Source organism: Podarcis gaigeae (assembly GCF_964106915.1).
Source record: "Podarcis gaigeae genome assembly, chromosome: 2".
Lineage (NCBI taxonomy): Eukaryota > Metazoa > Chordata > Lepidosauria > Squamata > Lacertidae > Podarcis > Podarcis gaigeae.
Window position 1 is genome coordinate 25,316,261 of NC_139679.1, and position 13,548 is coordinate 25,329,808.

At 42.2% G+C, this 13,548-nt stretch overlaps 1 protein-coding gene and 1 long non-coding RNA gene across 10 annotated transcripts in view; one reads left to right on the forward strand and one right to left on the reverse strand.

Annotated features, from left to right (window-relative positions):
* The window catches only part of CEP112 (centrosomal protein 112), a 219,169-nt gene extending 212,258 nt beyond the window's left edge, over positions 1-6,911 (forward strand). For 4 of the 5 annotated variants that reach the window (XR_014561326.1, XM_083727455.1, XM_083727457.1 and 1 more), the window contains 2 exons: positions 3,546-3,610; positions 6,465-6,911. Coding sequence is in view for 4 of the 5 variants with exons in the window: in XM_083727455.1 (XP_083583581.1) it covers positions 3,546-3,610; positions 6,465-6,468 (69 nt within the window). In the remaining variant the exon portion in view is untranslated. Of the gene's footprint in view, positions 1-3,545; positions 3,865-6,464 lie in introns of those variants that run through there. The other variant, XM_083727454.1, reaches the window with a different exon arrangement.
* Positions 1-13,548, reverse strand: part of LOC310839281 — a 78,262-nt gene that overhangs the window by 46,394 nt on the left and 18,320 nt on the right. Inside the window, exon 3 of one of the 5 annotated variants that reach the window (XR_014561391.1) lies at positions 258-2,096. The exons of the other annotated variants lie outside the window; for them this stretch is intronic. This is a non-coding gene — a long non-coding RNA (uncharacterized lncRNA). Of the gene's footprint in view, positions 1-257; positions 2,097-13,548 lie in introns of those variants that run through there. 5 annotated transcript variants of the gene reach the window in all.

The window sequence follows — 13,548 nt, forward strand, 5'->3', positions numbered from 1 at the left end:
CGGTGTACAGCTTCCGGGTCATGTGGTCAGCATGACTAAGCTGCTTCTGACAAACCAGAGCAGCAAACAGAAACACTGTTTACCTTCCCGCCGGAGTGGTACCTATTTATCTACTTGCACTTTGACGTGCTTTCGAACTGCTAGGTTGGCAGGAGCAGGGACAGAGCAACGGGAGCTCACCCCGTCGCGGGGATTGAACCGCCGACCTTCTGATCGGCAAGCCCTAGGCTCTGTGGTTTAACCCACAGCGCAACAGGTAGGTTAATTTTTACAATGCTGCTATGCTTTCCACCATGAGGACCCAATTGAGGAAGACAATGGCACACTTCTGCAGTAAGACATTACTGACACACAAAAATGGGGCTTGTGCTCTCTGGTTCATTTTACCTATTTATCACTATCTTTATATTGCACCTTTCCTACGAGGAGTTCAGGGTGCAATGTGATGCTCTCCTACACCCCATTTGACCCTCACAACAACCCTGTGAAGTAGGTTAGACTGAGACGCTGCGAGTGGCCCAAGATCAATCAGTGAGCTTCATGGCTGAGTAGGGATTTGAACCCTGGTCTGAAGCTCTAACCCAGGGTTTCTCAAACTTGGGTCTCCAGCTGTTGTTGGACTACAACTCCCATCATCCCTAACTAGTAGGACCAGTGTTCAGGGATGATGGGGACTGTCATCCCAAAAACAGCTGGAGACCCAAGTTTGGGAAACTTTGCTCTAACCCAATGACAGGGAACCTGCAAACCTCCATATGTTGTTGGACTCCCAACTCCCATCATCCCTGAGCATTGGTCATGCTAGGTGGAGCTGATGGGAGTTGGGATCCAACAATATCTGAAGGCCATGGGGTAGCCATCCCTACTCCAACCATGGCATGACAGGGATTGCCTCTGTGTATCTATAGGAGCATCTCCACCCCCATTTTTCAGCCCAGACACTGAGGTCCAGCACCCAGGGCCTTCTGGCGGTTCCCTCACTGCGAGAAGTGAGGTTACAGGGAACCAGGCAGAGGGCCTTCTTGTTAGTGGTGCCCGCCCTGCGGAATGCCCTCCCATCAGATGTCAAGGAAATAAATAACTATCTGACTTTTAGAAGACATCTGAAGGCAGCCCTGTTTAGGGAAGTTTTTAAGGATCAATGTTTTATTGTGGTTTTAATATTCTGTTGGGAGCTGCCCAGAGTGGCTGGGGAAACCCAGCCAGATGGGCAGGGTATAAATTTATTATTATTTTTGTTGTTGTTGTTGTTGTATGTGAGTGCAGGCAGGGTGTAGGGATCAGAAGAATAAGAAGGGTGTAGAATAAGGAGGCACAGAGTGGCTGAATACAGTTCAGCTTGGCTGCACTGTTCAGTCCACTGCTGAGTGTACAACAAGCATTCCGATACTATGATATACTCATTCATTTTGGAGCAGGAACCTTTAGGAGCCATTTGCGCTCTACTTGGAGAAACTTGAAATACTTTGCTGCTCTCACATTCCTTTAATTCCAGAGCTTTTCAGGGGACGATCAAAAGGTTAAAATGGATATTTGTTATATGAGTTCCCACTGAATTAGGAGAGGAAACCTTTAATTTAAAAAATGTTAAAAAATCATTTTCCCACATATTTATTTGGTAAAATACTAGTTTGAAATGAGTTATTTTCTCGCTATAATTTCTGGCACATAAGACATTGGATGAAACACCACCAACTTTGAAGACAGGAGGAGCTCCATTAGAAAGAAACTTGCTGTTAATTTTGCTTTTAGCCTCTGTTTATAAATACATAAGAGAAATAAAAATGGAACATTATATGGGATATCTTTGACCGAAAAGTTCTGGGTCCCCACTTGCCAATCATAACAGGAGTTTTATAATTTCTAGAGGGAATGTCTTAGTAGCAAAAATATGGCATCTTAAAGACCAACAAAGTTATCATGGCATAAGCTGCTATTGGGCTACAGTCCATGGAAACTTACACTGTAATAAATTTGTCTCAGTACAATTCTAGCCATGTATTAGAAGTGGAGTTAGGATTGCAGCCTTGGTCCCCAGGGTTCCAGAAGACTCTTAGAAGCTTTTGCTTGTGGGAAAAAATTTCTATTGGAATTCACTGCTAGCTAAATAAATAAATAAATAAATAAATAAATAAATAAATAAATAAATATTTACTTACTTAACTTAATAAATTTCTATACTTCCCTACATCCGAGGATCACAGGGTGGTTTACTATATATATAGTAAACCAAAAAAAATGACATATATATTGTATTTTTCGCTCTATAAGACGCACCAGACCACAAGACGCACCTAGTTTTTGGAGGAGGAAAAAATATATTCTGAATCTCAGAAGCCACACATTTCCCCTTACTTTTTAGGAGGGAAAAAGTGAGTCTTATAGAGCAAAAAATACGGTATATAGGAGTTAAAAATTTAACTAGGAAACCTATTTTAAGTTAACAAGTGTGCTTATCTAATAATTTTGCCAGTACAAAACATTGAAGAGGTGACAACTGGAAAAATCTGCAGCTTCCCCTGTAGTGAAGTTTGGAGTTGTTTGGTTTCTTTTTTCTTTTTCTTTTTTAAATGAGATCTGATTTACACCTGCAGGGCTTTTGTGAGTATACACAGCATTTCAAAGGAGCAAAAGTCACTCCAGACTCCTAATAGTGGGTGTTAATGCAGAAAAAGCCTAGCTGGCAGCTGCCAGTGAAATACAGTAGCCAGCTACAGACTGTTCAGTAAGCAGGGCTCCCTTCTGAAGCACAGGTGTCCTCTCCTTTGAAATTGCTGAAATTCCTGCTTCAAAAACATCAGACGGAAAGAGCAGTGGAATCCTTGCACCTGTCAGGGTTATTAATTGTTCCAGAGGAATGAGAGGGCTTGGCTGGGTAAAAGTACCAACTAGGCGGCTTTAACAATGAACAAATAGGAAACATTCACTTCTCAAACAAAGCTTTGCTTATGTTTAAAATATGTTGGCCTCCTCCTCCCTTCTGAGACTTTCAGTGTATTCTTTGTGTCCTGTCCTAGCATGGCACCAGTGCCCTGTTAGAGTATGCTTAGGATTTTACCTCTCTGGTGAGGACAGTCTGATCCTTTTTCTTTCTTTTTCCAAAAGGAGAATCAAAGGCAAAGGATTTTAATATTGCCTGCGATGTGTCATTGTTAACACTGAAATGGCAGAACATGGGAGTCTTGTACCCAGGCTTAGTTCCTAAACCCCTGAGTTCTTGTAAGCATCTATTAAGGCTGACGTTTTTAAAAGTACACCACTCCCGACCGACATGTTCTTTCAAGGTGTTGCGCAGTTCTAGACTATATGTATGAATGTGGGTCACGGAAGGTGTTTCCAGATCATGTAATTTGCTGGATTGCATTCCGGCTGCCTCCCTTGCTAGCGCAATGCACAGTAGCCACCAGCAAATAGATAATAAATGCAGATAAACCAAATTTAAATAATGAAGGTAAATGAATGGACACCTCTGGGAAACCACAACCATTGTTCGTTGGTCTTCTGTCAGCTGGGAGCCCCTTTGTCATGACAGCTGTGTTTTCCAGGTGAATTTTCTGCAGAAAAGAGCATCCATCCTGCAAGAGGAACTGAGCACATACCGTACCAGGAGGTAAGCCGATACTTCCTCTTCAGGCTGTAACACTTCGCACCTGGCATTGCAGAGCTGCAAAGTGTAGTGAGAAGGACTCTGGTGCCTTGGCAAGTTTGAAAGCAGCTTACTGTTCGGTAAACAAAACGGCTTTGGGAAGCTACGCCCCTCCCGTAACCCCCGTGCTTAGCGTTCGAGCAAGATGAGAACTTGCAGGTGCCTTGCAAGCCTGGGCCTCGCCTTGGCATTCATCGTGAGATGGTGGCTCAACACACCGCCGCCGCCTTCGAAGGTGATGCAGTTTGTAATATTGCAGATTGTATCTTCAAAGCACCGGATCTTCACCCACTTAGCTTTACTTAGACATTCACACCATTGTGAATAAATAGCCACAGATGTTGCAACAGCAACTGCACCTTTGGGAAGGGTGATTCACATGGGTGATTAAGTGAAAGGGACCTTCCAGGTGATGTCACTGAAAGTTTTCACACTGATAGTCTCACTGATCACCCCTTATTTCTTCAGGGCAGGATATGCAAATAGGGTTTTAATTGAAACTGTGTGTATGGAAGATGTAAGACTGTAACATGAAAGCAGGGATATCTCAGATTTCTCAACAAGCTTCTCCATAGACCTTGGCCTCGTTTAATTTCAACAGATAGCAACAATGAGAGCTAAACTTATGTGTGAGATTCTGGCTCAGTTTGAGCCTTGTGCTGGAACATTTTGTCCTTGTTCTGCCCCTTCCCACCTCCCTTCTTTGTGTATCACGATTGAAGACTTCCTCGATTAATTAGCCATAGTTTCCCCCAGTATGTCTGAACGGAGTAACTATGGTTGCCAAAACCAGAATAGGCCATGATCAGAAACCAGCTTCATGTCTTCAAATCCTGCCATGTTCTGGTCCTCATAACCATTGAGAGCAAGCAGTCGCCTACACTGTTTCCATTTTGGCACCTGTTAAAAACATTCCTGTTTAGACAAGCCTTACCCAGATGCTAAGAAAGTTGAGACAGTTTTAATGTGTTTTAGTATTTTTATTTTTGTATGTTTTAAAGCAGAGCTGTAATTTTTCTTGATTTTTTTGTTTTATCTTTTGGTAAACCGCTTTGAGCTCTTTTACAATCCAGCAGTGTACAAATTTTATGAAACAAACAAACAAATATTTCCCAGTTCCTGCATACTAATTTGAAGCTATGGCTACTTGACCCAGAAGTCCTGAATGCTGGGCCACTGCTTTGCCTTTTGGAAAAGCAGAATTAGAGAGCGAAGGAAGAAATAATATGTAAGTTACTTTATAAAGCACTGTAGAGGTGGGGACATCACTCAATGAAGTGGTTTGCCTGCACACAATATATATTCTGCGTGGAGAATCCATGTCTTATGAGCTTAGGTAACAAAAATATTATCTCACCATCCACCATCCAGCATGTTTTACCTGCAGGTCTGTTCCCACATGCACAGAAAATAATAAGGGGCTCAGTGATGATGCATTGCAGATAGCATGTCTGAGAGGACTGACTATTCATACCAAAGATGAAAGTACGGCAAGCATTTCTCATTGTACAAGTTGGTTGAGGTCCCAAGAGCATTGTCTAAAGCAGTGTTTCCCAAAGTGGGCAATACCATGCCCTGTGTGCAGTTGGGGGGCACTAAATAAAAATAAGGGGGCGGTAGAAGCATAAAGAAAGAAGAGAGGAGGAGAAAACAATTGAAAAACAGTTCATACATGTTCCATCTGTTGTGTAATGATGCTTACTGCCAGGTTGGGCTCTGTTGCGGGGGGACGACAACGCCACCCCTGGATCCAACTGGAGGCAAGAGGTTTTTCTGGGCTTTGGTGATCCCAGGCCCAGGAAGCTTGTCTGGCCATTTGACCAATGGCAGACAGGCTGCAAATCCAGCCCTGCCCCTTCATTTAAAGAAGGTCGATTTCCAGGGGGTGCTAAGTATATATTCCCCCCCTGAAAAGTGGGCAATAGGCCAAATAAGTTTGGGAAGCTTTGGTTAAAGCATCACCACCTATAAGGGCTTGAACCCATTTTCACTTCTATCTGCATTGCATCTCTTTACAATGGGTTGTATCTGGTTAGTGGCTACATTTTGATCCAGCAAGTAGTATCCCCTAATAGAGAAGTAGTTTTACTGGTCCCCCTGGTCCCCCAAACAGACTTCGGGGCAGGGGGGGAGTAGCAAAAGTTGCCTCACTCCTTGTTCCTTTAGTGGACAGCTTCTTTGCCTCTCTCCTTGTTCCTTTAGTGGACAGCTTCTGTTGGAGCAACAGCAGTGGATAAATTAGATTCTGTCCATTGTCTTCAATGCCAGTCCTGCTGGTCTCCCAATACTCAGACCAGCTTTTCAGGGCATTAGGGTCCATAGAGAAGAAGGTCCTCAAATGCTCCTTTGTGCACATGGCTTTTTAAGATCCCAGTCGTTACCTTTTTGCATGTAGGTATCTCAGGTGACCATGTTCCAAATTGACTATTAAAGTCCTTCTAAGCACTACCTCTTCTAAGCACTACCAGGGACGCGGGTGGCGCTGTGGGTTAAACCACAGAGCCTAGGACTTGCCAATCAGAAGGTCGGTGGTTCGAATCCCCGTGACGGGGTGAGCTCCCATTGCTCGGTCCCTGCTTCCACATGACCTGGAAGCTGTCTGTGGACAAACGCCGGCTCCCTCAGCCTATAGAGTGAGATGAGCGCGCAACCCCAGAGTCAGTCACGAATGGACCTAATGGTCAGGGTTCCCTTTACCTTTAAGCACTACCTCTTAGTGAGGGCTCTGACCCCAGCAAGTAGAAAAGTGTTTGGTGTTTTCAGCATTGTCAGTAGTAAAGGGAACATTTGTGACTGATGAGAACATTTTATTTCTTAGGTAACTGTTGGAGCTGACTGGTTTCTTCAGAGGACTTCTTTTCAGCAGGTTTGAAGATTTGGATCTTGTGAAACTAATTGAGAGATCAGTGGTTGCTTTGTTAAATCAGACAATGTAATTAAGTTTCTGAAAGCACATCCTTCATTCATAACAGTATTTTAAGTTACCACTTATTTGAATTATTTTATCATTATATTACAAATTTTAAAGCTTTTGATATATTGGATATCTATATATGTCAATATACTTACTGAAAAACTTAATTTTGTTTGCTCATTTTGCTTTTGTTACCAGCTTCCTGCTGCAGTTTGTTCGCTTTTACACATGCTAAAAATCACGTCCTTGTTAGAATCATCATTATTATTATAGTGTCCAAAATATGTTAAAACATATATGGCATTATTTTCATGTTCACATGTTATGTAATATTAAAGTATTTTTTGTAGATTATGTTTCCACATTATTTCCATTATCAGTGACATATCATTTGCTGCAAGAATAGCTGCAATGATTCCTTTAATGTTTCTTATCGATAACGTCTTGTAAGATTTTGTATTTAGTAGAGTACACTTTTGTGGCTATATGGAAAGACTATATAATTGTTTCTGTTCCTTAGCTTGGCTAATTGATTGAACAATAAGTGCCTTCACTAGGGATAATAAGAATCTCTCTTAGTCTGGAGTGCATAACTTTTAAATAATTTGCTATAGCAAAACACTGTAAGTGTATTGTAGATTCTTGACAAGGAAACTTTTACACTGTTTTACAGGCCTTGGAAAAGTATTTCCCTACAATTCAGGTGTAAATGTTATTTGAGCAGTTCCTTTAACATTTAGCGTGGATTTCCTGGTGGGTTTGGTAGGAAATCGAAGCTAGCAATATGAAACACTGATAGGGAAATTACAATGAATTGTCTACATCAGGAGTAGCCAATCTGTTGCCTTGCTGGACTGCAAAACATGCCCACGTCATCTTCCCTGTCACTGGCTATGTTGGCTAGGACTAATGGGAGTTGGAATCCAACAACATCTAGAGGGACCACATTGACACTTCCTGCTTTAGGCAGCATATTAGTAGTAGTAGTAGTAGTAGTAGTAGTAGTAGTAGTAGTATTTAAGGAAGCACATGCCTGGAGTGTGTTCCAACCTCCAAGTAAGGATAGGCAGCATTTGCTGAAAAGTAAGCCATTTTCAACCAAAAGGTTTCAAAGCTAAATTCTTCTGTATGTAACAATTTTTTTATACAGAACGTTATGTAAAAAGCCACCCTTGTTTTCTTTTTAACTTTTTTCTTTTTTGAAATAATGATAATAATAATAATTAAAAGCATCATCAACTGAGAGGAGCACACACATGTATTTGCCATTTATCCCTTTGAAATATACAGAAGTAGTGATTAGGCAAGGATTGGGGCCCTTGTTTCATGTCTCTCAAAGCAAATACCACATGCTTGTGCACCTTGCAACTCGAGCAACATGGTGCTTAAGTCCAAAATGTTGCACAATGAACTATTTTGAAACATTAGATGATAGGTTAGAAATAATAATAGTTTTGTATAGGACTTCCAAGGTTCAAAGTGCTTCAAAGGGACTCTGTAAGTCACTATTAATATTCCCCATTATGCAGATTGGGGTGGGAAAACCGAGGCTGAGAGTGGCTTGCCTAAGGCCATCTAAGACCATGACAAAGGTGAGATTCAAGCCTACGATTTCTGATTGGTATGCTGTTTTGCTGCTTTCAGGGTATATATTATTCACTTTACTTTATGAAGAGTATAGTCATTCACTCAATTTCATGACCACCAGTGCTCATGGGATGCCTGGGCCAGTCTGTCCCAAGCTAGGGTCTCCAGCTGTTGTTGGACTACAGTTCCCATTATCCCTGACCACTGGTTTTGCTAGCCAGGGATGATGGGAGTTGTAGTCCAGAAACAGCTGGAGACCCATGTTTGGGAAACCCTGGCCTAGGTCATGAGATCTGCTGCATCGAATGAAGCCTTCTCTCAGTTAACTCAGCCAGTAGTAGATTCCCAACGGGTACGTTGATTCAGATATCACCAGATACCAACTTTGTGATGACATCACACACTTATCCTGTATAAGGGGACTGCTCTGGGGGAAATAATCACATTGCTCAAAGCTTTGAATTGAGGCTGACCCCTACTAATGTGTGGGCCTAGGCTTGCATTTGAAAGAGAACAGCACTTGTAGCAGCAAGTAACAGGGACATGACTTTCTTGGGAATGTGATGGAGCAATATAAAACCGACTCTTTGCTCAGACTGAGCAAACGTCTGGGCCCTGCAAAAAGGAGCTACTGTGGACACATCACTGTGTAAGTTGAACAAAGCCATAAAGCTTTGGAAAAAATACTTGGGTGCTGGGATTTGGTGAGGCATGGGGTTTCCTGGGAGCACGTGCATACAGAGACTAGTGAGCTTGTGAAGCATAGCAAAACTCTCACCGGCAGACACAGGTAGGGGTAAAAGGATTCAGTAGAGACCCTGAAACTGGATGTTACAGACCTGCCCTGTCTACAGAGGAATAAACTTGTGGCATGAAGACTTTTTAAAACACAGGTTGCTTCCAGGTTATTATCAGGCAGTTAGTAGCAGATGATAGGCTAATGGGTATTTTCCAATACAAGACTATTTCCTTAAGACACCTCTCTCTCTCTCTCTCTCTCTCTCTCTCTCTCTCTCTCGTTTTTCTTCCTTACTTTCTCTCTCGTACACATATGCACACACATACATTCCATATCACTCATTCACAATACAGTATTCCCTGGTCACTACACAGTCTGTTGGCACATTAAAATGCAATATAAATAGATTGTTGAGTTCTGTACAAAATGATTTTTCTTTTCTTTCCTTAAAAATGTAATGGTCCTAACTATTTCATCAATATAGATGGCTTTCTGTATTTTATTGAGGTGAAGTATTGTTTCCCAGATAGTCACTTTTCTTTTTGTTACCCAAGTAACACATATGTTTGTTTTCTTAGTTATAATACCCTTGCCCCTTTTTTGGCTGTGCATGATATAACGGTGCTTTAATTGTAACATGGTAGGTTCATTTATTTATTTTCTCCTGCAGCAGAGCTGTTGCGCTCTTGTTAGTTGTTCAGCTCTCTTATAAAAACAACTTCAGTGGTTCATGCTGTGTTCAGCCTTTGCTCCTAGCAGAGAGGACTCCAACTCCGATAGGAAGAAAATATTTGTGATTGCTTTAATAACTGCTAAAGGTTACGCTGAAAAACACCAGGCACCCTCAGTGCTAAGCAGTTCCAATAGATAATGCAGTGAGATTATGATTTCTCTGCCCTCTCAAGTCTCCATTTGCCAAAGGCACCAGCTCTGTTTCTGGGGTGGGGGCGCTGGCAGGGGAGAGGAACTGAGAACATCAAGCAACGTGTGAAAAAGTTTCGGAACACAAGGTCATTTTAATTCATAGTTTCCTTTTTTTTAAAAAAAACCTCATCTTTGCTCAGCTTTGATATTTTTTGTTCAGAAAAGTCATTCCTCTTAAAGCCTTGTCATTAAAGAAAGTTGGCTCCTTTACTGCACATTATCAAAGAGAGTAGAAATTGTAAGTTACTGAAATGCAATTGCGTGATCAGTTCTAAGTCTGGTAACCCCAAAAAAGGAAAAAACACAGTTTGGCTTTTGTGCTAGTGCTCCCTGCCCCCCCCCCCCAGTATTAGTGTTACAGCGAGGGTTTCCTACATTTCTTTTTTATGCAACATTGTACAAACATAGCCCATCCGCACTGCATTTTGTGTTTAGGTTTGGTAACCTAACACACACACTTAAAATTAGTTGGGCTTTTATTATGCTTGGGTTTTTTGTTTTTTTTGTGTGTGTTTTTGTTATTGTGGTTTACAAAGCTCCCATAGGCTATACAAACATAACCAGCACCCCTTTGGGCTCCCCTGCCCTGAAGGTTATGGGTTACTCCTGGGCTAGAGGGTGTGTGTGAAATGAACCAAAGGATGCAATTGAAAAACATATGGCAGAAGGGTATGGCTTTTAAAATGTAAAGCCAGAAGAAGCCAAACCATTGGTTAATTTGAGTGTGTGTGTGTGTGTGTGTGTGAGAGAGAGAGAGAGAGAGAGAGAGAGAGGGAGAGAGAGAGAGAGAAAAACTCATTTTCTTTACAATCTGCATTACTTTTCAGTGGTAAAGTGGTGGTTTAAAATGTTCACGTTGTAACACTTGTACATTCAGGCCATGTATAGGTCTTTACAAGGAAACTAAGTGAAACGTTTACTCTAACCTTAACATATGGATCCTGGTCAAAATCTGCCCAACTCAGATTCACCCCACTGTGTTATAGTCATAATTACTGCATTCCACTCTTGAGAGAGAGAACAGAATGGGTTGTATCCAAATAAATTTTACTTGGAGCAGACCCACTGGGTTGCACTTGGTGCTATTTTTCTATAAAAAGAGGTGCCACAACTCACCATGAACACCTCCCTCATTCTCTTAGGATGGCATTGGAGAGGTGCCAGAACCCACCTGAGAGGTTCCAGCAAGTTCCGGCTGGAGAAAAAGCCCTGGTTGAACTCAGCATAGCACTAAGTAAATTGTTGTGGAAGTAGAGCTATTTGTGCTTGTGCAAAGGGACTCTTCTCCCCCAATCTCCTCTCCCTGTGCGTACTCTGAATTTGTTCCCCAACCATCAGGATCATATTTGGGCAAGCAGGGGGAGTCCCATCGTGCAAGCAGAAGTTGTTCCTCTTGTGCAAGGATTTAGTTGACTACCGCCCGTTGAAGTTAATGGAACTAAGATTGTCATTCCCATTAATTTTAATGGGTCTACTCTTGAGTATTGCATTAGGTACAACCCATTGTCTTTCCAGAGCTATCGCACAAGGGTGACAGACTCTTTAAAAGTATCTCAAACGGTACTTTGATAACAAGCTGGGATATAATGGGGAACCATTCACCTTTCCTTCATTTTGGGGAGTCATATATATATATATATATATATATCACACACATACATACACAGGGAAATCGTTGTAACTTTACACTGAAATGCAGTAGCTTTGTAGGACTTAGGTGGAAATTTGCAGACAGTAATGCACCATACATTTTCTTCTTAGAATTGTAAGCATCACAGATGTTACTCCTTTTTTCCAATAAATGAGCCTGAGTCAGGGGTAGCAAATATGGTGCCCTTCATATGTTGTGAGGCTCTAACTCCCATCATCCCTGAACATTTGCCATACCAACTTGCGCTGGTGGGAATTGTAGTCCCCACAGCATCTGAACGGCACCATATTGGCTTTTCCAGATGCAAACTATGTTAGCCCTGATCCAATATTCCCTCTGCTCATGGGAACTGCAGGTCATGTGTGAAGCTTTCATGTGACTCGTTTTCACATTAAGCTTTGGTATGGAAGCGAAAGGGGAGCCCTTGCTCACTAGAGAACTTGATTTGCACTCCTGCAATGTTAAAACCTGAATCTTTGTGACTGTAGTCCTTACACTTAAGTAAGTAAGAAAACGATGGAGCTTACTTCTGAGTTACACACATATAGAATTGGCCTGTATAACTTTTGTTGAACTGGTTTTGAACACACCAAGGTGTATTTCCCTGATAAAGGTGTTCAACACCAAGTATAATACATTTGTTTGCAGCCACACACAAACTTTGTTTTCATTCAGTCATGGCCCTACTACCTGTGGAAGATATTGATTCATATAACATTATTTTTAAAGCACTAGAATGCTTTTGTAGACCATTTGGTCATTCCAGAGGGCTCCACAAGTGACATCACAGCTCCTGAAGTGTCGATTTTCCCACTTACCCATTTGGCTCACAGAATGTTTCCCTGGTGCCTGCCTTTGCTCAGAATGTTTCCCACCATTCCAATGATGCATCAAAAGTGTCTGAGGGATTCCTTTCCATTGTGCTTTAAGATTTGGTAAGGGAAGGGTTGGCATCATGAATGGGATGGCACGGCATGCAACACACAAAGCATCACCATCTAGAAATAACACGGTTAATTTCCACCACACCTGGAAATGGCTAGATCACCATTTTCATATGCTATCTTGGCCCAGTCAGTAGGCACAAATTTCTAAAGTGGAACTGAAATTGCATGATTGAATAGTATTACATTGACAAGCATGATGTTCAAACACAGATGGAGGAGGTTCGGAAGCACTTGTGGGCCATTCCAGTACTAATGGAGGGTGAGAAGAGATTTCAGGGGTGCCAGTGGTACCCTTTAAAAGTTCAAAGGATTGGATATTCTAAGCTTGACTATGAAATTCAAAGTGTTGGATACATCTAAGTTTAGATTCCAAAAACCAGTGTATATTAAGAGCATTGTTGTGGTTCATTTTCTTGTCTCACTGCTCAGGGACAGGTGCACCTCAAGAAGAACATTTTTGTCATCTGAAAGATGGGGGAGGGCGGTTAACCCCCCCCCCTCCATACCACACCTGTGAAAAAAGTAATGCCTCTGTAAATGCCACCATTAACTTAGCTTGCATTTTCCAGGAGACACATGCTTGCTTGTGTTCCCAAGCTTTCTCTGTGTTAAACATCCACATTCCAGCAGATTGCAGATCAAGAGGGAACCCCCCCCACACACACACCTTTCTCTGAAAGAGTTCAGACAGGGTACTAGGAAGTAGCACTGGCACTCCTACATTGGCTCCCAGTCCATTTCTGAGCACAATTCAAAGTGCTGGTGCTGACCTTTAAAGCCCTAAGCGGCCTTGGCCCAGTATACCTGAAGGAGCATCTCCACCCCCACCGTTCAGCCCAGACACTGAGGTCCAGCTCCGAGGGCCTTCTGGCTGTTCCCTCCCTGCGGGAAGTGAGGTTACAGGGAACCAGACAGGGGGCCTTCTCGGTAGTGGTGCCCGCCCTGTGGAACGCCCTCCCATCAGATATCAATGAAACAAACAACTATCTGACTTTCAGAAGACATCTGAAGGCAGCCCTGTATTGGGAAGATTTTAATGTTTGAAGTTTTATTGTGTTTTTAATATTCTGTTGGGAGCTGCACAGAGTGGCTGGGGAAACCGGAATGCAGATGCGGCTTCTGCAGGTTTTGTTTGCCCGC